General features: G+C 45.3%; 1 protein-coding gene across 13 annotated transcripts in view; it reads right to left on the reverse strand.

The window, feature by feature from the left end:
- Nucleotides 1-15,829, reverse strand: part of ATP1B4 (ATPase Na+/K+ transporting family member beta 4) — a 42,829-nt gene extending 27,000 nt beyond the window's left edge. For 6 of the 13 annotated variants that reach the window (XR_014075698.1, XM_081565042.1, XM_081565040.1 and 3 more), the window contains exons 1-6: nucleotides 15,687-15,829; nucleotides 11,496-11,754; nucleotides 7,436-7,564; nucleotides 7,061-7,165; nucleotides 1,344-1,540; nucleotides 645-701 (exon numbers count right to left, since the gene is read on the reverse strand). Coding sequence is in view for 11 of the 13 variants with exons in the window: in XM_081565042.1 (XP_081421168.1) it covers nucleotides 645-701; nucleotides 1,344-1,540; nucleotides 7,061-7,165; nucleotides 7,436-7,564; nucleotides 11,496-11,754; nucleotides 15,687-15,749 (810 nt within the window). In the remaining 2 variants the exon portion in view is untranslated. Of the gene's footprint in view, nucleotides 1-644; nucleotides 702-1,343; nucleotides 1,541-7,060; nucleotides 7,166-7,435; nucleotides 7,565-11,495; nucleotides 11,755-11,888; nucleotides 15,030-15,686 lie in introns of those variants that run through there. The other 7 variants (XR_014075699.1, XM_081565044.1, XM_081565041.1 and 4 more) reach the window with 3 other exon arrangements.
- Between the last annotated feature and the right edge of the window lie 9,756 nt (nucleotides 15,830-25,585).

A 25,585-nucleotide genomic window follows, 5' to 3' on the forward strand; every position in this document is an offset into this window, starting at 1 on the left:
GACTGGGGGCACAGTGGCTGTTAGCAAACAGGAGGCAGCTACTGCCAGTTTAAGAAGCAAACCCAAGATCTAGGGCTTTTTCCTACAAGGGAGCTAATTGGCACAGATGAGATAGGAGTTAATGGTCCCTTGAAGGACAGTTAATTAGCATATTAATGGAGTTCTGTTTATACTTCCTTTGTAGTCATTTGTTACTGCAACACCCAGTGCCACTGGTCATTGCTGCAAAAAGTGAAATTCAGTTTTAAAAGCAGGGACTAATGACTCTAATGAAAGCCGCTTGTTTAGTTCAAAGAAACAAGTAATTAGAGCTAAAAGCAAAAGTGTAAACAGAATCCCAATTAATGACTTGGCACATTGTTGTTCCCTGCTGTGGCCCTTAGCTGAGGTTCAGTCTTTGGCTTTCACAGGTATAAATCAGCACACACATACACACACAAACACTACACACACGAATACACATGAATGGAATGCTTTCTGGAAACAGGGAGGACTGAAGTTATAAATGGAGGCGTAGTTATGAAAAGATTAACCCTTTCCCTGATCCTTAGCCAACTGTCCATGGCAAAGCCCTTGGAAGAGATGACCCACCTTTTTGCAAGAAACAGATGTGCTAACAGTACTTATTCAAAAGGGCACTTTACCTGAACTTTGCAGGAAACCTTCACAGGGTCTCCACGCTCAGGACGAAAGCCAACAATCTAGCAAAAGAAAAAAAAAAAAAAAACAGATTTGACAGTAAAAAAGTGAGGCTTTTCTAAATCCCCCTAGAGTCATCACTTCTTTAGGCACAAACTTGATCTATTTGTCCTCTCAGAAATGTTACAGAAAGCAGAAGATGCAAAATATCTTCAGAGCTACACAGCTCAGGTTACTCCTTGTTTTATTTGTGGCTGATATTCATACAATGGTAACTGCAGCAAGATTATCCTGAAGATGTAAAGAACGTACTGGTGTCAAGAGGAGAGCATGCCTGATAAGGCTCTGCCACCCCAAGGCATGGCGGGAGAGGAGGAAAATGCATTTCTGGTGATATAAGAATTGCCTCCCACACCACCTTCATGTCAGTCCCCTGTGCCAAACAGCTCAAGATCTCATTCCTGATACAGGCATCCAAGGGCAGGTTCAGGGGTGCTGGAGAAGAATCCAAATAGAAAGTGTTCAGGGAGAAAAGGAATTATTACTTGGTAGGTTTATCCAGTTGTTTGCATTACTGATGCTCTTGGTAAAAATGGCCAAGCTTAACAGTGTATAAAGACAGAACCCAAGAGACATGGAGTGGCCAGAGCCCTCCTACCCAACTCATGCACTTTTCATCACCAGAGTATCATGGGCCAATATACCCGGTTCATCTTTAGAAGGATGCAAGGCTGTCCAGTAGAGTAGCCAAAAGTTGGGTCTTCCAGGCCAGAGCAGTTCTTCAGGAAGGAGCGCTTAAATTGGCAGGCCTTCTTGTCTTCATCCTCATCACCATCTTGGATGAAGTACTGGCCCGGGGGACAGTCTACATTCATTTCCTCTTGAAGACTGTCATTGTAACCTAAAGCATGTGGGGATGGCAAAGGGTCATGTTAGGTGCCACAGAGAGGGCCAGGTTTTCAGTGGTTCTCCTCCCTGGTTTCCTTTCCCCAGCTTACTTGTGCTCCTCTGAAAGCCCACTCAGCCTGTCTTAGACCCTGTGACCTGGCATCAGGGGCCCCAGGCCCTTCATCAACAACATCTCTCCAAGAAGCCTTCTAGGCTAGTCCTCCTAGCCCACTTGGATTGCCTGTCCCCTTGCTTTTCATTCTCTTGGAACTTCTTCCATATCCGTCTCTGGATTGTAGTATGTTTGTCGCTTTATAACTCTTCTATATTTTCCATTATTTCTTTTCTGACATGGTAAATTGTAAACGTGGAGGGCTGCCTCTTTTATTAATACTTCTGGGAGAGGAAGAGGCGCATAGTAGGTGGATTTTGAAAGAAGGATTGAGTCATATCGAGGCATGGGATATAGATAGAGGCAAAGCACGGGGGTCATATCTCTTTAAGTTCAGTCTAGGCAACCTCTCTTTGAGGTCGATCAGAGGCACCTAATGCAAGAAGGTGAAAACTGTGTGTTGTGGAACAGGAGGAAGGGGGAGGAAGAAGAGGAGGAAATAAACCAGCTCCTCATTCTTTATAGAGGGAAGTTAGCACTGAAAAATAGAAACTTAGGTTGAAAGACAGGAAACAATGACAAACGTAGGATCTCCACTGAGAGGGTGAGGGGGTGAGGTCTTGTCTGCTGAGACCCGAGGCACTCAGAGTTAGTGTCCCTTTCCCTTGCATGGAATTTAGCATGTGTCCAAGGTACACATGGCTTCCCTGATAGCTCAGTTGGTAAAGAATCTGCCTGCAGTGCGAGAGACCTGGGTTCAATCCCTGGGTGGGAAGATCCCCTGGAGAAGGGAAAGGCTACCCACTCCAGTATTCTGGCCTGGAATTCCATGGACTGGGGTCCACGGGGTCACAAAGAGTCTGACACGACTGAACGACTTTCACTATCACTTTCAAGGTACACGTATCAGGGAGAGGGCTAAAAAGGTCCGTCTGTGAGCTGACTCTTTGAGCTAGTAGACGCCATAGAACTGGGCTTTAGAAATGACTACATTATTCCCAGTTTGGTTCTCAATGATGAAATCCGGTTAGTCCTATTAGATCCAGCCTCCATGCATTTATGTTCCAAGTAGCTCAGTTTTTCAGAGGAGATTGTGCCACCAGAGGTAAAACTCCAAAAGTACTGCTGGACCCTTATCTAGACAGACTGTGACTTGGGCTTGATATTAGAAGCAACTGGGAATTTTAAATCGATTCCAGTTATGGCTAAGCTTTTATTTTTCCTTTGACAAAGCTACATTCAATTCAAAGTTTTGTTTTAATCTCTCTCTCTTTTTTTAATCTTTTTTTTTTTTTGAAGAACAAGAACTATGTTCAAATAACTTTCTAAATAGAAACTCTAATCACGTGTTCTTTGTTTCTCTTGAGGATGTTCCTTTAAAAATAATGTGACATGGGCATGACCCTTATTGCAAAATCTCTGTCCTCACAGGAATGAAATTGATACTCTGGGATGTCTATTTCAGAGATGTGTTCCTTTTAAAAAGGGCATAGTATCTACACTTAGGAACTAAAAAACCCAATGCTTTTCCCAATGTTCCCCACCTCTGTCATCAGGTCAGAACTGATATTTCTGCATCTTCTGTCTTCTCAGAGGAATTTCCTCAGCAGAGATTCTGATAGTACATTTGCAATAGCTCACAAGCATTTTGAAAGAAGAGAAGATATTGTGCTGGCTATGATGCCCAAAACATTTTGGGGAGCCAAAAATGGGACTCCATGGATTCACAAAGAACCATGCCCCTCTCATTGTACAGGTGAGGATTCTGAATCTCAGACTTAATCAATATGACACTGATACAAACCTGAGTTTCTAATTCTTGGTCATATGGCAGCAGCATAGAATTGTGAAAAGCAGCACTTCTCAAGCTTTAAAGAGTGTAAAGACCACCTGCAGATCCTCATTTAGCAGGTCTGGGTGGGGCCTGAGATTCTCCCTTTCCAGCAAACTCCCAAGTGATACTGATGTTGCTGGTCCCTGGATCATACTTTGAGTAGCAAGGGTGTCAAGAACAGAAACAAGGGTTTAAATTGAAACACTGGTTCGGCTACTGGAAGACTTTGATCAGGTTTCTTCCCCTTTCTGAGCCTCAATTCCCCCATTTGTAAAATGGGGACAATAGACTCTGCGATGCAGGGTTAAAGTTCAGTGACAACATTTATGCATTTAAATAACGCTTCCTATCACATAAGAGAATCCTCTTAGTTCAGTGCATGTTCTGAAGGCCACCCCCATCACTAGGTTTCAGCCAGCCTAGGACAACCAAACCAGTCTAACTGGCTTTTCCCCCACAAATAATAGGTGCAGTTAACCCATGGGTTTACTTTGATAGCTGAAGAAATACAGAGACTGTGGGCTCTATGTTTAACCTTAACCAAGCTGCTACGTCAGTTTTCACCCTGTGTAAGGGCTTCTCAGAAAGCCATTCATTTGCCCCTAAAAATGTTATCTGATGATACTATACAGATAGGCATTTTGAAAACACTGGCTATCAAAATATTGGAGTGACTGCCACCCAGAGGTTTGTCCTCCAACTCCCTTTTGGACTGCTATTTAAATAAAGAGCCTTAAATAAAGGCTCTTTAAGATGGATCATCCTTTAAGATGGATCATCTCCAAGAAATGAATTCTCTCACCTTGAGAAAACACAAGAGGTAAGAGTCTTCCAGTTCTGGAGAACACTCTCCTTTTCTCATCACCACCTGCCCCCCCCCCTGGAATTATGTTTTATAATTGATCATTATTGAGCCATCTGAATATGTCTAGGACATAACTAGGTGCTCTAGGGTATTGCCAAGAGAACACACTGGTTATAGCAAACACCCTCTTCCAACAACACAAGAAAAGACTCTACACATGGACATCACCAGATGGTCAGCACCGAAATCAGATTGATTATATTCTTTGCAGCCAAAGATGGAGAAGCTCTATGCAGTCAGCAAAAACAAGACCAGGAGCTGACAGTGGCTCAGATCATGAACTCCTTATTGCCAAATTCAGACTTAAATTGAAGAAAGTAAGGAAAACCACTAGACCATTCAGGTGTGACCTCAATCAAATCCCTTATGATTATACGGTGGAAGTGAGAAATGGATTTAAGGGACTAGATCTGATAGACAGAGTGCCTGATGAACTATGGACGAAGGTTCGTGACATTGTACAGGAGACAGGGATCAAGACCATCCCCATGGAAAAGAAATGCAAAAAAGCAAAATGGCTGTCTGAGGAGGCCTCACAGATAGCTTGGAAGAGAAGAGAAGCGAAAAGCAAAGGAGAAAAGGAAAGATATTCCCATTTGAAGACAGAGTTCCAAAGAATAACAAGGAGAGATAAGAAAGCCTTCCTCAGTGATCAGTGCAAAGAAATAGAGGAAAACAACAGAATGTGAAAGACTAGAGATCTCTTCAAGAAAATTAGAGATACCAAGGGAACAGTTCATGCAAAGATGGGCTCGATAAAGGACAGAAATGGTACGGACCTAACAGAAGCAGAAGATATTAAGAAGAGGTGGCAAGAATACACAGAAGAACTGTACAAAAAAGATCTTCACGACCCAGAGATAATCATGATGGTGTGATCACTCACCTAGAGCCAGACATCCTGGAATGTGAAGTCAAGTGGGCCTTAGAAAGCATCACTACGAACAAAGCTAGTGGAGGTGATGAAATTCCAGTTGAGCTATTTCAAATCCTGAAAGATGATGCTGTGAAAGTGCTGCACTCAATATGCCAGCAAATTTGGAAACCTCAGCAGTGGCCACAGGATTGGAAAAGGTCAGTTTTCATTCTAATCCCAAAGAAAGGGAATGCCAAAGAATGCTCAAACTACTGCACAATTGCACTCATCTCACACGCTAGTAAAGTAATGCTTGAAATTCTCCAAGCCAGGCTTCAGCAATACGTGAACTGTGAACTTCCAGATGTTCAAGCTGGTTTTAGAAAAGGCAGAGGAACCAGAGATCAAATTGCCAACATCCGCTGGATCATCAAAAAAGCAAGAGAGTTCCAGAAAAACATCTATTTCTGCTTTATTTACTATGCCAAGGCCTTTGACTGTGTGGATCACAATAAACTGTGGAAAATTCTGAAAGAGATGGGAGTGCCAGACAACCTGAGCTGTCTCTTGAGAAATCTGTATGCAGGCCAGGAAGCAACAGTTAGAACTGGACATGGAACAACAGACTGGTTCCAAATAGGAAAAGGAGTACATCAAGGCTGTATATCGTCACCCTGCTTATTTAACTTATATCCAGAGTACATCATGAGAAACGCTGGGCTGGAGGAAGCACAAGCTGGAATCAAGACTGCTGGGAGAAATATCAATAACCTCAGATATGCAGATGACACCACCCTTATGGCAGAAAGTGAAGAAGAACTAAAAAGCCTCTTGATGAAAGTGAGAGAGGAGAGTGAAAAAGTTGGCTTAAAGCTCAACATTCAGAAAACTAAGATCATGGCATCCGGTCCCATCACTTCATGGCAAATAGATGGGGAAACAGTGCAAACAGTGCCAGACTTTATTTTTATGGGCTCCAAAATCACTGCAGATGGTGATTGCAGCCATGAAGTTAAAAGACGCTTACTCCTTGGAAGGAAAGTTATGACCAACCTAGATAGCATATTAAAAAGCAGAGACATTACTTTCCAACAAAGGTCCATCTAGTCAAGGCTATGGTTTTTCCAGTAGTCACGTATGGATGTGAGAGTTGGACTATAAAGAAAGCTGAGTGCCAAAGAATTGATGCTTTTGAACTGTGGTGTTGGAGAAGACTCTTGAGAGTCCCTTGGACTACAGGGAGATCCAACCAGTCCATCCTAAAGGAGATCGGTCCTGGGTGTTCATTGGAAGGTCTGATGTTGAAGCTGAAACTCCAATACTTTGGCCACCTCATGCGAAGAGTTGACTCATTGGAAAAGACCCTGATGCTGGGAAGGATTGGGGGCAGGAGGAGAAGGGGATGGCAGAGGATGAGATAGCTGGATGGCATCACCGACTCGATGGACATGAGTTTGGGTAAACTCCAGGAGTTGGTGATGGACAGGGAGGCCTGGCGTGCTGCAGTTCATGGGGTCGCAAAGAGTCGGACACGACTGAGTGACTGAACTGACTGAACTGACTGACTGACTAGGATATTCCAGAAGAGAAAGCAAGTTCTCTGTCCTAATAAACTTATCACCTTACTGGCTTATATGCTTTCATATAAACATATAACTTACCATCTTTGGCTTATATGCTTTAAGGCAACATACAATTACAAACCACAGTACTTTTGATTGTATCTACAGGTGCTAAGGGGGATGCAAGGTAAGGAAAAACCAGAATGGGCAGCGTTAGTTAAGACTGGGATTTCAGAGCCAAGTGATTTTTGCATTCCCACTCATCACCTTTCCAAAGATATTCTCACCATTCAGAGGCACTTACCCTGGAGAAAGCCATTTAGACTAATCACATAATGCTGCCAAGTGTCAGGTTCAGAAACGTTGAAGTTGAAGTTAAGGCTATGGGCGAAGGGTCTGATCATAACTCCTGGCAATGAAAACAAGTCTTGGATATATTAACCCGTTCTTGGGATAACTTTTTTGTATCGATTCCCATGAAACCATTCCCCTCCACCCCCTCCCAGGCAATCAAAATGAAAAGGACAATAATCTGCCAAGTACCATTTTACTTTTACTCCTAATAATTGAATCCCTAAGTCATTACCGGGAAGAGCCAAAGTTAATTGAGGCTGAACATGCCGTGCAAGCAGATTTCTGTCCAAGGTGTTGGGACAGCTCAGGGTATTTGGGCACTCACCAGGAGGCTTCACCCTCTCAGTGAAGGTCGGCATGTAAGGACTGATGGTCAGAAATAGCGTGTACATGCAGAGGGTGATCACAGCAGCCAGGGAGGCATAGAAGAAGAAGTAAATGACTAAGATCAGGCCTGCAGAAAAATCAGAGATGAGGGTGGTCAGTGCTGGCCAATAAGCCCTGCGTCTGCATTTGAACTCACGAATCAGAACCATCGCAAAAACACGTGACGTGGCTTTTTTTGTAATTCCCCAGATTCAGTATGTCCTTGCTTATTCAGATTTCACCAATTTGAAATTGGTGAGAATTGCATCAGAGGTCTGATTGCAGTTTTACTCTTTACAGCATCTCCGATGGAAGGGCTTGCTGAGCAAATGGTGACCATGAACGAGATTACAGGGGAGCAGAGTTTAAAGTACTGCAGAGGGCAAGTTGCTTGGGAGTACTCTGGGCGATGGCCGATGTCCTACGTACAAATCATTCTCTGCTATTCATCAAAGCAGGTGTCCTAAAGAGTTCTAGCCACTTGGTTCTGATGATTATATATATTTGCAAGTGATGAAAACAGCATTTCTTCACATAGCCCATAATTCAAACTTTTGATTCATTTCCACTGGACTTGCCTCTAATGAAGGCAAAGCAAGGTTTCACTTTATGTACTTCAAATCTTATTCATATTTGGCAAAAGTTTAAGTGACTCTGATTTCAAAAAGGACACTAACACAGGATGGGGAAGGAAGGAGGGGGCAACTGTACTTACAGATACCTGCCACCTGTGAGCTCTAACTGTGCGCTTGAGCAAGTTATTGAACCTTTGGGCACTCCCCAATTCCTTGCAGATAAAATGGTGATAAGTTTAGCACGTCCCTCATATTCTGATCTGTGTCCCTAACAATATTCGAAATTCAGCCTTTCCTTCCATCTTGTGCTGATGCTACCACTTTCTAGCTGTTGAATGTTAGACATGCTATTTACCTCTCTGGGCCTCAATTTCCTCATCTGTAAAATGAAGATAATAATAGTACTGACTTCTTAACATTGAATGATGCATATAAATAGCATAGCACAGGCCCTGGCAGACACTCAGTGCTCTATAAATGACACTCTTCATCACTGTTATTATTAATATTATTATTGCCATAGTTTCCAGAGGCACAGTTGTGTGCATTCTTCCTCCGTGGGCTGGATCAGGGCCAGGTTTGCCCCGGGATTAGGCAGCACAGAATGAGTGAATAAGCATGCCCCTTTTGGGGGCTGTCTCAGAAAATAGCATTTAAGTCTGCTCACAGCAGTGACATGATGTCAGAACTATGGATTTGAACCATGTCATGAGCTGGAAACCAGAACAAACCACCTAACTCTGCTGTACCCCAAACCAAATCCAAATGTCAATTTTTAAATTGAACCATGAACCAAATAAAATTAACGACCCCCAAAAGGAGTCAGGAAAAGGAGAAAAAAATTCCTTAGGAATTTAACTGGAGGTGAACCTTTATGTTTTCTAAGACGCACTAAAGTGGAACTGGAATACGAACACCTCACTTCAGTTGGAGTCCCCAGAGAAGAAACAGCAGCACCTTGTGTGTCTGTGGTACTTGGCTCCTGTCCACTGGCTGGCCTGATAGGATGTGCCCTGTGCCTCCTCCTCCATTGCTCTACCCCTGTCCTCATCCTGGCAACCCATCCACAGCTGGAACCATCCTAGGGGACCAGAAGGCTCAGTTTCATGGATGAAAGGAAAGCAATGGAAGACAGGTACATTCCCCTGGAGACGTCTTCCTTCTTGCCCAGGATGTGTGGCCAAGAAGCTGTAGACGGGAGAATGGCCAGGAGTCTGTGCCCTGGAGCCTGTGATAGGCTGTCTCAGCTACACTGTACCACCCCCACCCCCGGCAAAACCAAGCACGGTACCCACCCAAACCCACTGATCCCTCCAACCTTTTCTGCTCCAAATATCCAAATTTTACTTGGGCTGCTCCTCTAGGTAATCCAGGGTTCGCCCCTGAATGCCCCACCCAAGCTTGGATAGGCAATTATATCTTGAATAGACAGGATACTCACAATCCCAACTCTTCAGTCCTTCCACTAAAACACCCCATCAGGTCCTGAGGCCCTACCATCAGGGCCTTGCTCACTGCTAGAGTTCATGAAGACAGTGTGGTATTCTGGCAAGAGAAGGAACTCCAGTGTTCGTCCAACCTGGGTTTGAATCCCAGTCCTGCCACTTATTAACTGTGTGACTTTAGCTAAGTTACTTACCCTCTCTAAGCCTCAGTTTCTGCATCTGTAAAATGGGGACAATAATATTACTACCTCATAGACTTCTGGTCAGTACCCAATAAAATAACATATAGCTCCTATGAATAGAAGTTGCCCAGCTATAAGAGGAAAAGCCCAGAATATAATAACAGGCTGGGTGAATATGTCTGTCATGTTGATGTCCAGGCTGGACGGGGTTAGTAAGTGCTTAATTGGCACCTAGTTCTCAAGCAAGAGGACAGCAAGGCATGTGGTGACCTGGGCATTAACATAACTATTTGCCCTTTGTCCAAGGCTAGCCTTCTGAGACCTGCTTCCCAGAGGCCTGGATATGCAATGTCCCCACTGCCACATCTCCCCTGGATACTCGAACCTTCCTCTCTTGTCTCCATGTATTGGCTTATGGATTCTTCTCTGCAGGCACAGTTTGGGTCAGCTTATCTGGTTAAGTTCCAATGGCTGTTTAAGGGTTAATGCAGGGCTTCCTCCTCCCAGAACCACACTTGCATTTCACAAGACCTGTTTTTCCAGTCCTCTTTAGGCAAGCCAGAGACAGCTGTGCGCCCTATGGAGCCCCAGTGAGTGTCCTGCATTTGTCTGCAGCTTCCAGAATGTCGGAATGTTCCTTGAAAGGTACATTTGTTCCAGTTGAGAGTTGAGAGTTCAAGGGATGGGCAGGGGTGGGGCTGGGAACTGAAGAGGGGTGAACGGAGGTGGGTGTTGTTCGGAGCCCCACACCTGCTATTCCCAATTCCAGGAAGCTGGGCTGGCCGTCTCACCCTGACTGAGCTGAACTAGAAACATCAGCTACAAAGGAGAGAATTCTCAGTTAAAGGGGCCTTTAGAAGGCATGAACGTTGACTTCAGCAATGTAGACTCTTGGCACTGGGGGACTCTTATTTCACCCATAGACTTATCTGTTTTTTCTTCCATGGGTTAACTGAGTTTAGCCCAGCAGCTGCTCTTTTCCTGGGATGTGCAGAGAGTGTGGCGAGTGTGAATTTTACCACAAGCTAAATCACCTGAGAAGGATCAGCATTAAGAGTTCAAGAGGTGAGTAGGAGGGACCCTGGGAGAGGAGTGCTGGGGAAGCTGTGAAGTAACAGTGGTGGCTGCATGTGGACTGCAATTCTGCCATGTATCAAGAAATACAGGAGCTTGGGCTTGAATTGCTAGAAATGATCCCTTTAACCCATTTTTCTCTAAACACCCTGGAGCTGTAGAGCACTCACAACCTGGGGCCAGCGGCAGCCCTGGCTATCCTTCTCGGACAAAATGGGGTGAAATGATGAGACTGTACAAACTCTTGGTCAGGTTAGCAGGGACTTGAGTCTCGTATCCTAGGAATAGTCTTCTGTGTAATACTTTCGATTTTACCATGTCCATACCTTATTGGAGTCTCAGGCTGCTCCTGTGGGAGAGAAAGGGAGATACTGCTTCCCTCGTTTAGCAGGTGAGGAAACTGAGGCTCAGAGAGGATAAATGATGAGCCCAAAGTTACAGATAGAAAATGACAGGGCTGGGGCTTCCATAAAATCTGTGCTTTTTCAACTCATTCTTACTGTCTCTCTGCACTACAAAATGCTGTTGAGCCCAGTGGATTTCAGCTACACAATCGTCTGTTCACCCACTTGGAGTTTGTTCTGATGAGATCTGCCCATTATTTCCCTAGGCATTGATCCGGTTACGTGAAGAGCTAAGAGAAGTTTGCAGACAAGCCCATCCAACGTGTGGTAAAGGAGTCCTGGACACCAAGCCGAAAGCAAAGGACACCCGACTGGGGCATTGGGACCACTGGGACTTACTCCAACTCTGACCTGTTCGGGCCAGAGACGTCCTTTTCTCCGGATCCCACAGGTAATCATTTACAATCTGCAGTTTCTGCCACCAGGCACCGTCTGTTTCCTGACTGTGACTCTCTTCCTCCTCCTTTTCCGCCTCTTCTTTCTCCTCCTCTTCTTCCTCCTCCTCCTCCAAATCAGGTACCACCATCACCCTAGCCTCTTCTTCTGCTTCTTCCTCTTCATCCGCTAAGTAGTTCTGGTTCACTTCATCCTGATCATCCTGAAACAGTCACAACACATAACCCCTTCTTTTGGAAAAGAAAATTTCCCATGGCACATCCCACCAGCCAAAATAAATGAAAAACAACTCAATATTTGGAGATGCTTCCGATGTCCACTTACCCAGAAACATACCTGTTGTTACAAGAGGAAGATTTCTTTCTCTCTGTTCTCTTGTAGGAAATATCCTTTCTATGACCCATTTTGACCCAATATTCTTTCCATAGAGGTGCAAGTGTTATTCTCGGCTGCAGGCATTTGGGCTGTTCCCCTAGGACTGTTCATGTCATTACTGTGTCCTGGGGCCATGGCTTCCCATTAACTTTGGCCTGTCAGGGCAGACTGAGCTCAACACTGGAGGATGGAGGAGTTTTAGACACTTATGTCCGTGATGGCACATTCTCAGTCCAAGGCAGCTTTGTCCTAACACCCTGGATGCTTTCAGCTGCTCACCCTCACCATCCTAAGTTGTGGCTAAAAATAGCTTGGAACAGACATCAGGAGGAAAAGCCAGCTGCTGTACCCCTCCTCAAAACTTAGACTGTCTTCCCCACAGAAACAAGAGATTGGGGGTGCAGTTCTTTGCTGCTTCTCTGACTATTGCCCACGCTGGAACCTCTGCCTGCCAGAAGCAGGTTGGACAGACCACCTGAGGGTTGGGATGGCAACTGATATTTCCCTCGTCTTCCCCACCCCCAAGCCCGTACCCTTGGAAGAAATCTGGGCACGTAGAAATGCTCAGCACATATTTGTTGATTGACTGATTGCAGCCATTACTTGAGATCTGAAACTGTAATCTTCTCCAAGTGGTTCTAAGAAAATTAAACAAAAATGAGAAAAACCCAGACTTCACCAAATGGTATTTCAAATGCCTCCCAGCCACAGGCTGGCGAGTTGGATCTCTGCTCGTTGTGGGTCTGCCAAGGCTCATTGCAGCAGCAGAAAATGAGGCCACCCTCCCTTCTCTGTGCCGTCCAAATCTGAAGAGCGGCAGGGCCTGTGCACCTGTTGGGGGGATGTGTCCAATGATAGAGGCCAGGGGCTCCATGCTGCCCTCTCCCTGCCTGATTCCTCAAAGGCCATTTAGAGGACACTCAGCTGAAAGGGCTGACGGGGGGAGCGGGGTGGGCCAGAGAGCTAGATTGTTCAGGATCCGTAAAAGTGACACAGAATGACAAGGCTCTACTCTCAGCATTCAGTCTGCCCAGCGTTGTCTAGCTCTTGATTACAAGCACTCTTGAATTGCTCTCTAATTTGTTCAAAGGTACAGTCTTAATGTCACGCGCGTATCAGACCTGACAGGGATCTTGAAGATTCACTTGTCCACGTGAGGCCCAGAGAGGCAACAGGATGTAGCCAGAATCACGCAGCTAGTTCACGATAGAGCAGACAGTCTCTGAACCCATGTCTCGCAATATCCCTGAAAATGATGTTTCTCCCCTACCACTCTGAGCGCAAGAGCTGAGAGGTGATTGAGCAGATTGATGGAGCACAGCAATGTGTTAGATTCTGTGTTCCCAAGAGGCTGGAGGTGCTCACAACTGGAGATTTCTAACTCTGACAAGGACTCACGGGGTAAGGCTTAGGAAAATAAACCCCCATCACTCAATGTTGAACAGATTAATACATGTTCTTAAATCTCTTTCACTTGTTTGTGTACATAGGTACCCATTTGACCTCCAGAATTACATTCTGAGCACCTGGGATGGGGGTGGGTGGGACGGAGCCATATTTTCTAACTCCTTGATGGCCCTCCACATCGTGGAGCCTGCAGCTAGATAACCAGTGGGCACTGAACAAACATCAGTGATAACTGCCTGACTGAAAACTCCTGAACCATGTCCTTGCCTAGGCGCTCATCTGGACTGTAGTGGGTAGTCAGTCATCCTGGCCTCCAGAGAATGTGATGTAACTTAAAATCTCGGAGAATTTGAAGTATAACATTTCAAGGTGAAGGAGTTTCTATTCCCTTTATATTTTCTGGAAAATCTCCTTTTCTCTCCCAGTTGCCTGTTTTGCCTGCCTTCCACCCCTGCTCCACAGAGGAGGCAGCTGGCTTTGGCCTCTGCCTGATCTTGTTTGTAGATATGAGCTCTCACGATAATCCCATTAAAGATGGCTTGTCATTAAAGCTTTACCCTCCCGGGAAGAATTAACCTTCTCAGAGCTAATTTCCCCACAGCTCTCACACTGCCTGGGCTTCAGGAACTGCAAATATCTTTCTCCCTCACCCCAGCTTCCAGGTATAGGAGAACCTCACACTGTACAAGAGGGGCACTTTGGGGGCAGCTCAGTGTTTCATGGAACCCAGTAGGGAATCCTTTTGTAATGAGAGGGCCTGTTTTTGTCTGTTTCCTAAAGTGGCACTGACCTCCTGTGATAGTGTGTGTGAGTGTGCAGAGATGGAAGAGTGGGTGTGTGCTGGGGCCGTGGTGTTGCCCTAAAAGGAAAGAGTCTGAAGGGCAGAACATGGCTCCATTTTGAGCACTCTAAATATATAAACATATAAACAAATACATAAACAAACAGTATGACCCGGAAGATAAATTTGTGCCCTGCATTGAGTGACACCCTGTAAACATTCGAATGGTTGATTAATTTTAAAAGAGACATTAGCACACAATTATTCACTGCATCAAATTCTCTCTTTGTAAACGTGATCAAGTGTTCCCGATAAAGCAAGATCCCCTGATGTATTTAAAATCCAAAACAAGGGACAGATAATTAAACTTGTACACAACACTTTAGCAGCATTATAGAGAAAAGAATCCAAATAAGGAATGATTTTATATGCCCTACAGACTGTGACTGCTCTGAGAACTGGAAGGGACTTTGAGGAGTGTCAAAAGAGAGATTCTACAAACTGTGGCTAGAAAGTTACGAGAAGCCCTCCATAGGTTGGTATGAGGTTAGAATTCATGTCTTCCTCTGCTGGCTGTTGAGAGTCTCCACTTAGCTCCCTGGCTGGGGAGTGGTCATTCCCCAAGAAAAAATGGATTAAGCTTTGTTTCTTCCTGAAGCTCAGATCACAGCCCTCTCTGGGGGAGATTTCAGAATATACTTCCCAGCAAAAAAAAAAAAAAAAAACAAAACACTGCATGTGGCATATACTCATGATTTCTAGCAAAGTAAATGCAAGGAAACTTTGGGTTCAAAGAAAATTTTAATGCACCCTGGAGATAAATGGTGGCATTGAAGGTGGGGTGTGTGAGTGTTGGGCAGGGTAGGGTGGCAGGCAGGAAGGCCATGGGTGCTGGAGGGTTAGGGAGTTGCATGCTGCAAATATGAAAGAGCATAGGATGAGAAGTGAGGAAACCTGCATTCTCACTTTGGCTTCTCCAGTAAATGGCCAGTACCTCCCGTGCCCTGAGCCACAGCAGTCTCCTTTACGTGATGAGGGATTCTAGAGAAATGATGTCTGGGACTGCTCCCAGCTTCTATCTAGTATTCCAGGATTTTAGCTATAGCTTGGAATTTCAGCTTTAGAAAAAGAGTAGCCGGGTTCCTCAGAAGCTCCCACCCAAAGGGACTGAGACAACTGGGTAGGCAAACGCCTTTCATTTCCTCTTTCCCTTCCCTTCTCTCTTGGCTCCATTTCTTGCTATTGGAATGAAACCTCTACTCCCAGGCTCCAAAAGGTCTGTTCAAATTCTAGACTCCCACGAAAACATTGTAGAAGGCCCCCTCATTCTCTGGCATCTCCCCCTGTCCCTTATCTTTGTTGCGCAGGAGAGAGGCTTCCTCCTTCAGTCTAGCCATTCAGGGTGCAATGGGGTCCCGGGAGTCACTGCTCACGCTTGAAACCCTGGGCTTCCTTAAACTTCACTGTTCCTGCCCATCCTAAAGAGAAGCAGCCCTAAGTCATGACCTACACAACCCCCACCCACCCCATTCTAAAGGGACAGCAAAAATATTCTGCTCCCCGGGACTCACAAGTCTGTAGCGATAACCGTAAGGCAAGGCCGGAGCCCTTCTGGACCGGAGCTGCCTTCTCATGGCTGTGCAGTGGGCAGAGGCGCAGCAGAGGCAGGCGAGTGGGTGAGAGCTCTGGAGCTGCTGCTGGTACAGGAGACACTGGTTGCTGGGGCTACTTGGCGCCTAGTAAAAGTGAACCCTCCTGGCATGAGCCCTTCCCCAAAATAATCTAACATGCCCCTCTCTCATTGGTTGGCCCCTTCTCTGAATCAAAGGAAAGCCCTTATGGAAAAGCAAGCTCATCATTACAGGGAGGGGGAGATATTCTGGGTCACAAGGATGAGCGACTCACCCCCCCCCGCAGCTTCACTTCTCTTCCCACTCCCTGCCCTTCTCTAGCGCCTGAGCTACTATGGGCCCAATGGCAGTCTTCAGTTGTGTCCTTCTCAGTTGAGAGCTGGATATCAGTGTGTGCAGAGGGTGGGGCCTGGGTGGGAGTTGGGGGTGAGGGGAGTTGGCCAAGAATAACTTTCTTTTTTCATAAGGCTGATCTCATGCAAAAGGATCTAAGGTGTCAGGAAAGATTCCCTTTGCTCTCCCCACCTCCCCCGCCCCACACTAAGCCACCTATAATATTCCTTATTTGTGTCAATCCACCAGCCCCTTAAATATGGATTATGCATTCTGATTTTAGAGGCCAGGCTCCTGCTTGGCCCATCCCCCCCACCAAAGAGGGCCTTGGATATAAAGAAACCTTTTTTCTCTCCCACATGTCAGAATGGCCCCATCAGCACTGCCCCTCACACACACACCCCTTGGAATCCTGGCCAAATTTCTGTAGTGGTTGAGATCTATATTTATCCCTTAGCATCAGGGCAGGGAACAAGCCAGAACTTTGCAGTGTCGGTTTCCCAGACATATATAACTTCTGAAGCCAATGTGGGATCCACCAAAAGAAAAATTAGTAGAAACAGTCAAGAACATTGTATAGCAGTTTTGGTCTGTTTGGTTCACCCCACTGGAGCCTGGGTAGCTAAAAGGCCTAGGAGGAATATGTGATCCTTCACAAATCCCCTCCCCTTCCCATCACACCCAAGTGACTGAGAATGTTGCAAGCACTGAGATTCTGGGCATATTGATAACCAGGAAAATCAGCCCAACCACTTAGAAAGATCGATTTATTCAGAATGCCAAACCTAGGCTGTTCTTATGAAGACAGCTTCAATAGTGGCTAATTTAAAATAAAGACTCTATTTACTAGAACGTTACTACATAGGATTCTTTTTTAACAGAGTCTCCTCTGATACCCTCACTTGACGAGAAAGAGAACACTGACAAAGAAAAGAGAAACTCATTCCTCTTTTGGGATTTCAATGAAAGCAAAATATATTCCAGGGTTTACCCTGGCCTCATTAGACATTGAGCTTTACCTCTTATGCTTTCTCCACTTGAACTTTGTGTGTGATTCCTGATGTTAAGTATATGAGAAACTCGAAGCTCTTGGAAGCCTCAAAAACCAAACAAAGGATAGATACATTGGTCTTGTCTTACTAAGGCAGAAAAGAAGTGTACAGTTATGTTAGCAAGATTTAAAAAATCAGGAGTAGGGGGTAGCATTATTCACGGTAGCCAAGATATGGAAAGAGCCTGAGTGCCCTGTCAACAGAGGAATGGACGAGGAAGGTGTGGTGTGTATACATACATATGATGGAATATTACTCAGCCATGAGAAAGAAGGAAATTATGCCATTAATGACAACATGGATGGACCTTGAGGGAATTGTGCCAAGTGAAATAAGTCAGACTGAGAAAGACAAATACTGTATGATTTCACTTCTATGTGGAATCAAAAAAAGCCAAATTCATAGAAATAGACAGTAGTTACGCTAGGCATGGGGGAATTGGGGAGATGTTGGTCAAAGGGTATAAACTTCTAGTTTTGAAGTGAATAAACTCTGGAAATCTAATGTGTGGCATGGTAATTGTGGTTAATAGTACTGTGTTATATACTTGGAAGCTGCTAAGAGAGTAGATCTTCCGTCTTCTCATCATAAAAAAGAAATAGTAATTATGTGATGTGCTAGAGGTATTAGCTCGCCCTATGGTGGTAATCATTTTGCAATATATATGTGTATCATGGACAAAATCACATTGAACACCTTAAACTTACATAATGTTGTATGTCAATTATATCTGAATAAAGCTGAGAGGAAAAAACCAACAATAGAAGACAAAAGGGAGTTTGGATTAAAGTGAACTCAGGTAACAAAGTGTTCCATTCTCCAGAATCTCTCATTCCCTAGCATTCTGGGTGATTTGGGGTTTGCCATATACTTAAGATATTTGCAATGTACTTTGACTATAGCCCAGGCTGCCTTCTGGAATGCCAGCTGTTGGGTGGGGTACAATAACAAAATCCCGTAGGATCTCAAAGACAGAAATCTGTCTGAGCTCACACTCAGAAGACTAAAGGAGAAACCATTCCTGCCAATTTTGGAAAAAAAAGCAATCTGCTTAACAGGACAGCAGACTGGAGCCAGAAGTGACCAATGGAGCTGCAAATGAAGCAGTGGCTACAGAGGCGAGAGAGGAGGGAGAAAGGAGAGGCTTTGAATTTGATACTGAGTTCAGAGGCAAATGATTCAAGTCAGTCCTTGTGCACAGATGTTAGCAGCTGCTTCTGTAAGCCCCTTTTCCTGCTTGCCTGCCTCAGTCAAACCACATGGCTGCTGATGGGGAACAGAAACAATCTTATGGACCTGGTCGTCCTGTTCCCAGGAAGGAAGAGAACATAGCACTTTTGAGAGATTCTTTCCTTCTGCCATGAGAGAGGCTAGTTTATGGCATCTGTTCTTGTGAGCTATTTACACAGTTGGGTGGGGGTGGGGGTGGGGTGTGTCCCTGCCTGGAGTTTGGCTAAGTCCTCGGGGAGCCTCTAGAAGGTCATGTGCAGTGGCATTATGAGTACTGCCTAGAACCCCAGTCCCTCCCAGTGACCTTGAGGACTCTGAAGTCACGGGTGAGGGAACTCCAGGCTGGCCGAGGAGCTGAGGCTGCCATGAATGCTGCCTGCATAGGGTGTCATCTTGAAAATTCATGGAGGAGGGGAATCTCATTCGAGACTGCAAAGATCAGGGAAGGCTTCCCAGAATAGGCGGGATTTGGGCTGGACCTTGAAGGGCAGTCCTTCAAGCTGGAATGGCTACTGCTCGACTTTGATGATGCCAGTATGGTCCCGGGTGCCCAAAGCCCCCCCTCCCGAACAACTAGCCTCTGAGTAGTGGCCAGCAGGCGTGGCCACCGGGCTCACTGGCTAAGGCCAAAGGGTTTCTTTGACCTGAATGGTCCAGATAATGGCCCCGGATCCTTATTTCGCTGGGTTCCAGGAAGAACCCTTAGCGCATCACATTCCTGAGCAGTTTCCATCTGTCGAGTACAGTTATACAGTGAGAGATGCTTTCATTTCGAGGGACTGAGGGCCCTAAGTTGGTGACTGCATCAATCTAGACCCCTGGGGAAAATATGAAGGCTTGGGAAATAGTGAGGTCCTTGTGGAGTTTCAAGCCTATTTCCAGTGGCTAAAAGGCACTAATGAGTATAATGCAGGCAAGAGATGTTGGTTCAAACAAACAACTAATTGGAATTAAGAGAAGAAGTGTGCAGAGGCCCCTAATGAATGGATATGCTAATTGGTCTTCTTTGCTAGCCCCTTGGGCTTTGGCTGTGACATAGACTAGCCTATTAGACGCCTGCTCTGTAATAGCTGCTGAATGCTGGGGCCCTTTATTGCCATGGTAACATTGATGTCGAGAGTCTAGCTGAGCCCCGGATCTCTTAATTTACTACTCAGGCGGCTACAATTCTTTGGGTTTTATTATTCTTCGTGCCCCGGGTGCCAGAGTGGCAGTGAATCATGCTTATTCATCCTCTGCACCGCCCACGGTGTCTTTGAATAAGTCAGGGTGTCTCTTACTGTGGGTGATGAGCAGATTATTAAGTTCGAGCCTATTTCTGCCTTAGCTACACTAGTGCCTCTCAGAAACCCAATGCACCTCTCTAACCACTTGCTTCCTTGCTGTGTCACATGGCTTTTGGCAAGCTGAGTGATGGCACTGCAGTGGGCCCACGGGCCCAGCCTCCCAGGAGCTCTGTGCTTGCTTGCCGGGTGGGGTGGGGTGGGGGTGGGGGAAGCAGAGCAATACAGGTGGGACAGCAGCAGCTAGGAGAGTGATCCTTGCAGATCCATGCCATCCAAAGGGGGCGGTCAGAGGGGGAGGAAGGTCACTGCAGAGAAGATCCTGTCTGGGCACTGGTCCTGGAGGTTTCAGTCTCTCTAGGGTCGGGGGACAAGCCTCTATAGAAAAGGAGATCCCTTATTCTGCATGACTCTTACGGAGGAAGGGAGCATCCCCTAAAGCCAGGAGTTACTAGGAGGATGGATTTCACTTTATTTTATAAGAGATCATTATGGAAAAAAAAAAGCTGGTCACAGGCACCAGCTGCCTCTGAAACTTTTGCATAACTTGATCTGCATTGTTGTTTAGTCCCTCAGTCGTGTCTGACTCTGTAGCCCTCCAGGCTCCTCTGCCCATGGGATTCTCCAGGCAAGAATACTGGAGTGGGTTGCCTTTTCCTTCTCCAGGGTATCTTCCTGACCCGGGATTGAACCCAGGTCTTCTGCCTTGCAGGCAGGCAGATTCTTTACCTTGCAGCCACCACAGAAGTCCCAACTTGTCACGATGCTATGCTATGCTAAGTCGCTTCAGTGGTGTCCGACTCTGTGCGACCCCATAGACGGCAGCTCACCAGGCTCCACCGTCCCTAGGATTCTCCAGGCAAGAATACTGGAGTGGGTTGCCATTTCCTTCTCCAGTGCATGAAAGGGAAAAGTGAAAGTGAAGTCACTCAGTCGTGTCCGATTCTTAGCGACCCCATGGGCTGTAGCCTACCAGGCTCCTCCGTCCACGGGATTTTCCAGGCAAGAGTATTGGAGTGGGGTGCCATTGCCTTCTCCACAACTTGTCACTGGAGATGCCCAAACTTTGGTCTCTGAGTAAGAGCTGTTCTGAGCATGTGCGGCCAGGGGATGAAGAGTAGGATGGAAGGTTTGCCAGATGACCTCTTAGGACTCCTCCAACTATGGAATCTTTTGTGTCTATATATGACGTTGTTTAATTTGTCAGGACATATGCTAAACTTGGATGATACTTTATATGTATGGGTGCTTGCTTTAACAGCACATAGGCTAAAATTGGGATGATATTCTATATGTGTTTGTCTGTGTCTATCTCCAGCCAGAGATGAAACCTTGCAACAGGTGCAGAAATATTTTCCTGACACCCCTGTCACTAAGAAACGGGCAACCTGAAGCTAAAGATAAATCATTCAATAACCCCCCTCCTCGATTACAAATGACTCTTACTAGCAGGAGAGAGTCTTGGTTTCTGTGGTTTTGTTTGTTTTCTTTTTTTCATTTCACTGCAGCATTTGACTGGGCATCGTCATGGCAGAATTGGCAGACTAGAGAAAACTGTGGGCTACACAAATTTGGAGCACCTTTACAAGTTTTTTTTTTTTGTCGTTGTTGTTCCTGTTTATTGGGAATGGAGGGTGTAGGGTGAGAGCGAGAGGTTTTCTTGACCTAACTAGAATCTAAGAGGTAGCATTTTCCCCCGTGACAGGCTGGACAGAGTGCTGTAAACCTAAAGGCAGTCAATCAAATGTGCAAAGCACAGAAAGGGGCTGTTAAGCAACACCGGTCTTTTCCACCAAAGCCTGCAAGCCTGTTGATTATCAAGCAGCAGCCTTTCCTCACACAAAGGACAATGATATTAATCCAACCTGAACCCACTCTGGATTCAGCAAGCACCAGTCAGAAATCACAGTGGCTCTCAGCTGCCTCTTAAATCAAAATGAAATTCATAAGCAAGAGCTTAAGGTCCCTCCATCAACATCCCTGTTCGGTTACTCACTTGTTGCAAGACCACAGGAATGCCAATTGATCTCGCTGTTCTCCATCTTGAAAGATAGTAATGTTCCTGCTTCCTCATGCTTAGGGATGCTGTGGGCCTAGAACTCTTCAGAGGAAAATGGAAAGAGGATTCTGAAGTCAGTGGGATTCTTGCTCATTAGGGAGCAGAACTGAGTGTTTAAAAGCATATGCTTTTTAATTGGTACTGGATTTGAATCCAGTTCCCACTTTTTTTTTCTACTATGTTTTAATTTATTAATTGAAGGATAATTGCTTTACAAAACAGTTCCCACTTTTAATAGCTGTGTAACCTTGGGGAATTTGCCTCACTTCTCTGAGCCTCACTTTTCTCATCTGTAAAGTCACCTGATTGGCATAGGATCCAATGATGTAATTTACATACAGTGCTTGGCTTAGTTCACCCCACTATTATTATTATTATTGATAATGATACAAATCTAACAGGCAAAAATACCTTGTCCATTTTCAAGGACTCTTCCTCACAAGGCCAGTGACCTAAGTAAGGGGAGCAAGCTCCCTTGGGTTGTAGGCAGTGCCCCCATCTGGTCTACTAATGTCTCTCAAGCTAGGGATTTGGAGCTAGGCAAGAGGGAGAGGGTCTTTGGAGGTGGAGTTAGAGGTGAAAGGTGAAGGCTGATATGCTAAGCCCGAGGTATTGTGGAGGCAGATCAGGCCTTGGAGGACCCTCATTCACATCACACCATGGAAAACAGTGGTTCAAACTTCAGTGCACTCAAGAATCACCATAAGAGCTCCTTAAATATGCTTATTCCCGATTACTCCATAGATTACTTATTAATTACAAAGGAAACATGTACCTTTTCAAAGAAGAATTCTAGAAGACACCACCTTAAATAAGGGATCAAATTTAGCATCACCAATAACAGGGTAATGGCATGTGAACCTCCCGATGTGACACGCTGGGAAGTAAACAATATTATTCCTGTAGTATTCTTGCCAGAGATGTTTAATACGAATCTAATCATGAGGAAACAATCAGACAAATCCAGACAGTAAACAAGACAGCCAACCTGGACTCTTTAAAAATATCAGTATTTCATTAAGGAAAAAAGCCAAACGTACTGTTCTAGAATCTAGATTAGCAGAAACTGAAAAGACAGTAAAACAAAATCCATGATTCTTGATTGAATTACAAATAGCTAGGATGTTTGGGAGATAATTTGAGAAATTTTGAAATGAGTCAATATTGAATAATGCTATTTTGTCAATGTTACATTTCTTGGATGTGATAATGGTATTATTATTTTGCAAGGGAATGAGAGAATGCTCTTGTTCATAAGAGATACATGCTGAAATTAGATGCAATTTTAGATGCAAAACTTTAGATGCAAAGTGGCATGATACTTGCAATTAAATTTCAAATGTTGTAGCCAAATACATACAAATACATACATGTTTTTATGTGTGTATATAGAGAGAGCATACGTGCAAATCTAAAATGTTACTGTCCTGGTTAATTTCCAGGAAGGATATGCTGCTATTCATCATAGTTTACTCTCAGATTTCTCCAAATATAAAGTTGGGGACAAAACATAAACCCTTTCCTACAATTCCATCCTTCCCAGATATGCCTTCTCATATCCCCAATGTCCCTTGAACCCCAGTTCTTAGATGCCTAGTATCCTCTATCCCATAGCACCAGGAGATAGTTTCAGTTAAGGAGACATGAAATCAGGGAAAGCATCATGAAGGCAGCTACATCTGAGCTTGGCCTCCAGGATTGGAGCAGGATTTTGCTAAACAGAGATAGCAGGAGAAGAACTTTCCAGAAGGAGATGATTACTCAAATGGAGCTTGAAGAATATAGAACAGAGGTCCTCAACTTTAGTGGATACAGAGTTATATGAGGAGCTTTTACCTATGCAGACTCTCTGATCCCAACTTCAAAATTCTCATTCTGTAAGACTGAAATAGAGCCCAGAAATTTGAAGTTTTAAAACACTAAGATGGGTCTCCTGCAGGGGTCTGAGGACCATGATTTGGGAAAGACTGGCACGGGCAGCTGCCTATTCCACATGCACACACAGAACTGGCCCTGTCTCTCTTGTGTTCAGTCGAATCTCTCATAGATGGATTGTCACCAAGGCTGATGTAAAACTTCAGGGGAAGTCCTCTGTACTAGACCTGTCAGTCATGGTGCCTGCTGTGTCCACTACTGTGCTCATTGCCTCCTGGTCAGGAAAGCAAATCCAGCTAGGTGTGGCCTAGGGTGTCCTTGACTGTAGCAGGAATGGGCCCCCACAATTTGGTGACAGATAAGTGCATGTGTGCATGCTAAGTGGCTTCAGTCATGTCCAACTCTTTGTGACTCTGTGGACTGTAGCCCGCTGGGCTCCTCTGTCCATGGAATTCTCCAGGCAAGAATACTGGAGTGGGTAGCCATGACCTCCTCCAGGGGATCTTCCAGACCCAGGGATCCAACCCACATCTCTTATGTCTCCTGCATTGGCAGGCAGGTTCTTTACTATTAGTGCCACCTGGGTAGCCAGGCACAGTTCTGTTCAATAGGATTGACGGTAACAAGCTAAGGCAGTCAGACCAGCAACCTGTGGCACTGTTCCTATAGACTACGGAGGGAGAATTTCCCAGTCCCTGGCAAGAGGAGACTGGAACAGACTTCCAGAGGGAATCAGGGACGTTGTATAATAACACGATGCTGATGACTAAGCCACTTTGGAACCTAGTAGTTCTCCATGCTGTGTGTATCTTCACCGTAATCTTTTCTCGAGATCTCCTAAGTAGACCTCTGTTATCTAAGATAAAAGAAGTAAATTAATGTGCCTTCTCTGAGGTTTCCAGTTCTTGGAGAATTGCTAATGCCCACACTAGCAAGAAGGAAACTGTCTCTACGGCACGTTGCTATTCACCTGAGGAGCCTGCAGGACTGAAATAAACAAATTGTTTCCTTGTCTCTGGCCTCTTCCAACAGACCTACAACTCAAGAATAGAAACCCTGAGCCCACGTGCTGGAGACTCTCCTTATCTTTCAGATGCCTGCATCCCAAATGCCTCCCTTTCTTGTCCCCAGTCATCTGTGCTTGGTTCAGGATGGTGGCACCTCCAAGTTGTGTAGCCCTTTTCTGAACTGTTTGCTTCCCACCAACCCTGGCTCCAACCCAAGCAAAGCCCAGCTTGGTAAATCCACGCCCAGAAGTCAAGGAAGTGAAACAGTCCTCCTCTGTTCAGATAAGAGCAACAGCTGCTAGAGGGGGTCAGGCAGGGGATAGCTGAAGGTTGTGGGGAGGTTTTGTCTACTACTCTGCCAGGGGACCGTTTGGCCAGGAGGACCGGTTATCTGGCTGGACTCTCAGGCCCAAAGACACAAATCTACATGTATGTAGATTTTGCATGCAGAGAATTCATGCAAAAGAAGAATTCATGGTCCAGTCAGACTTTAGGACTCCCAGTCCCCAGCTCTGTGCAGTACACCAATCCTTACATCACCCTTCTACCCTGCCTCTGTGGCAGGAAGCATGACATGTCTAGGCATTGGCCCTTTCTTCTGGCAGGATGACAGAAGCTGTCAAAAGGAAGAATCCTCACCCTACCCTTCATCCTACTCTTCTACCTCCTGGAGACTAGGACACCAGCCTCTGAACTCACTAAATATACAAGGTATGGAAAGGGATGCTAGCCCCAAATCTGCTATGAGTGCACAGCAGAATGTTGAACTGCTTAGTCACTTAAATTTTTTGGACCTATTTCCTTAAAGGGCTCTTGTGAGGATGGCATATGATCACTCTGGTGCAAGAGCTAGACAAATCATCAGGTCTTCTGGTAGACCATTCCTCTGGGGACATGATCAGAGGGAATGACCTCACTGCTCCCCAGCCTCTGATTTCCCCTCTCTCCAACCGTGTGCTGGCAGCTGTAGTTCTAACTTCAGTGAATACAGAGAATGATG

This window comes from Giraffa tippelskirchi, chromosome X, assembly GCF_054371585.1.
Source record: "Giraffa tippelskirchi isolate mGirTip1 chromosome X, T2T-mGirTip1v1.2.pri, whole genome shotgun sequence".
NCBI classification, from domain to species: domain Eukaryota; kingdom Metazoa; phylum Chordata; class Mammalia; order Artiodactyla; family Giraffidae; genus Giraffa; species Giraffa tippelskirchi.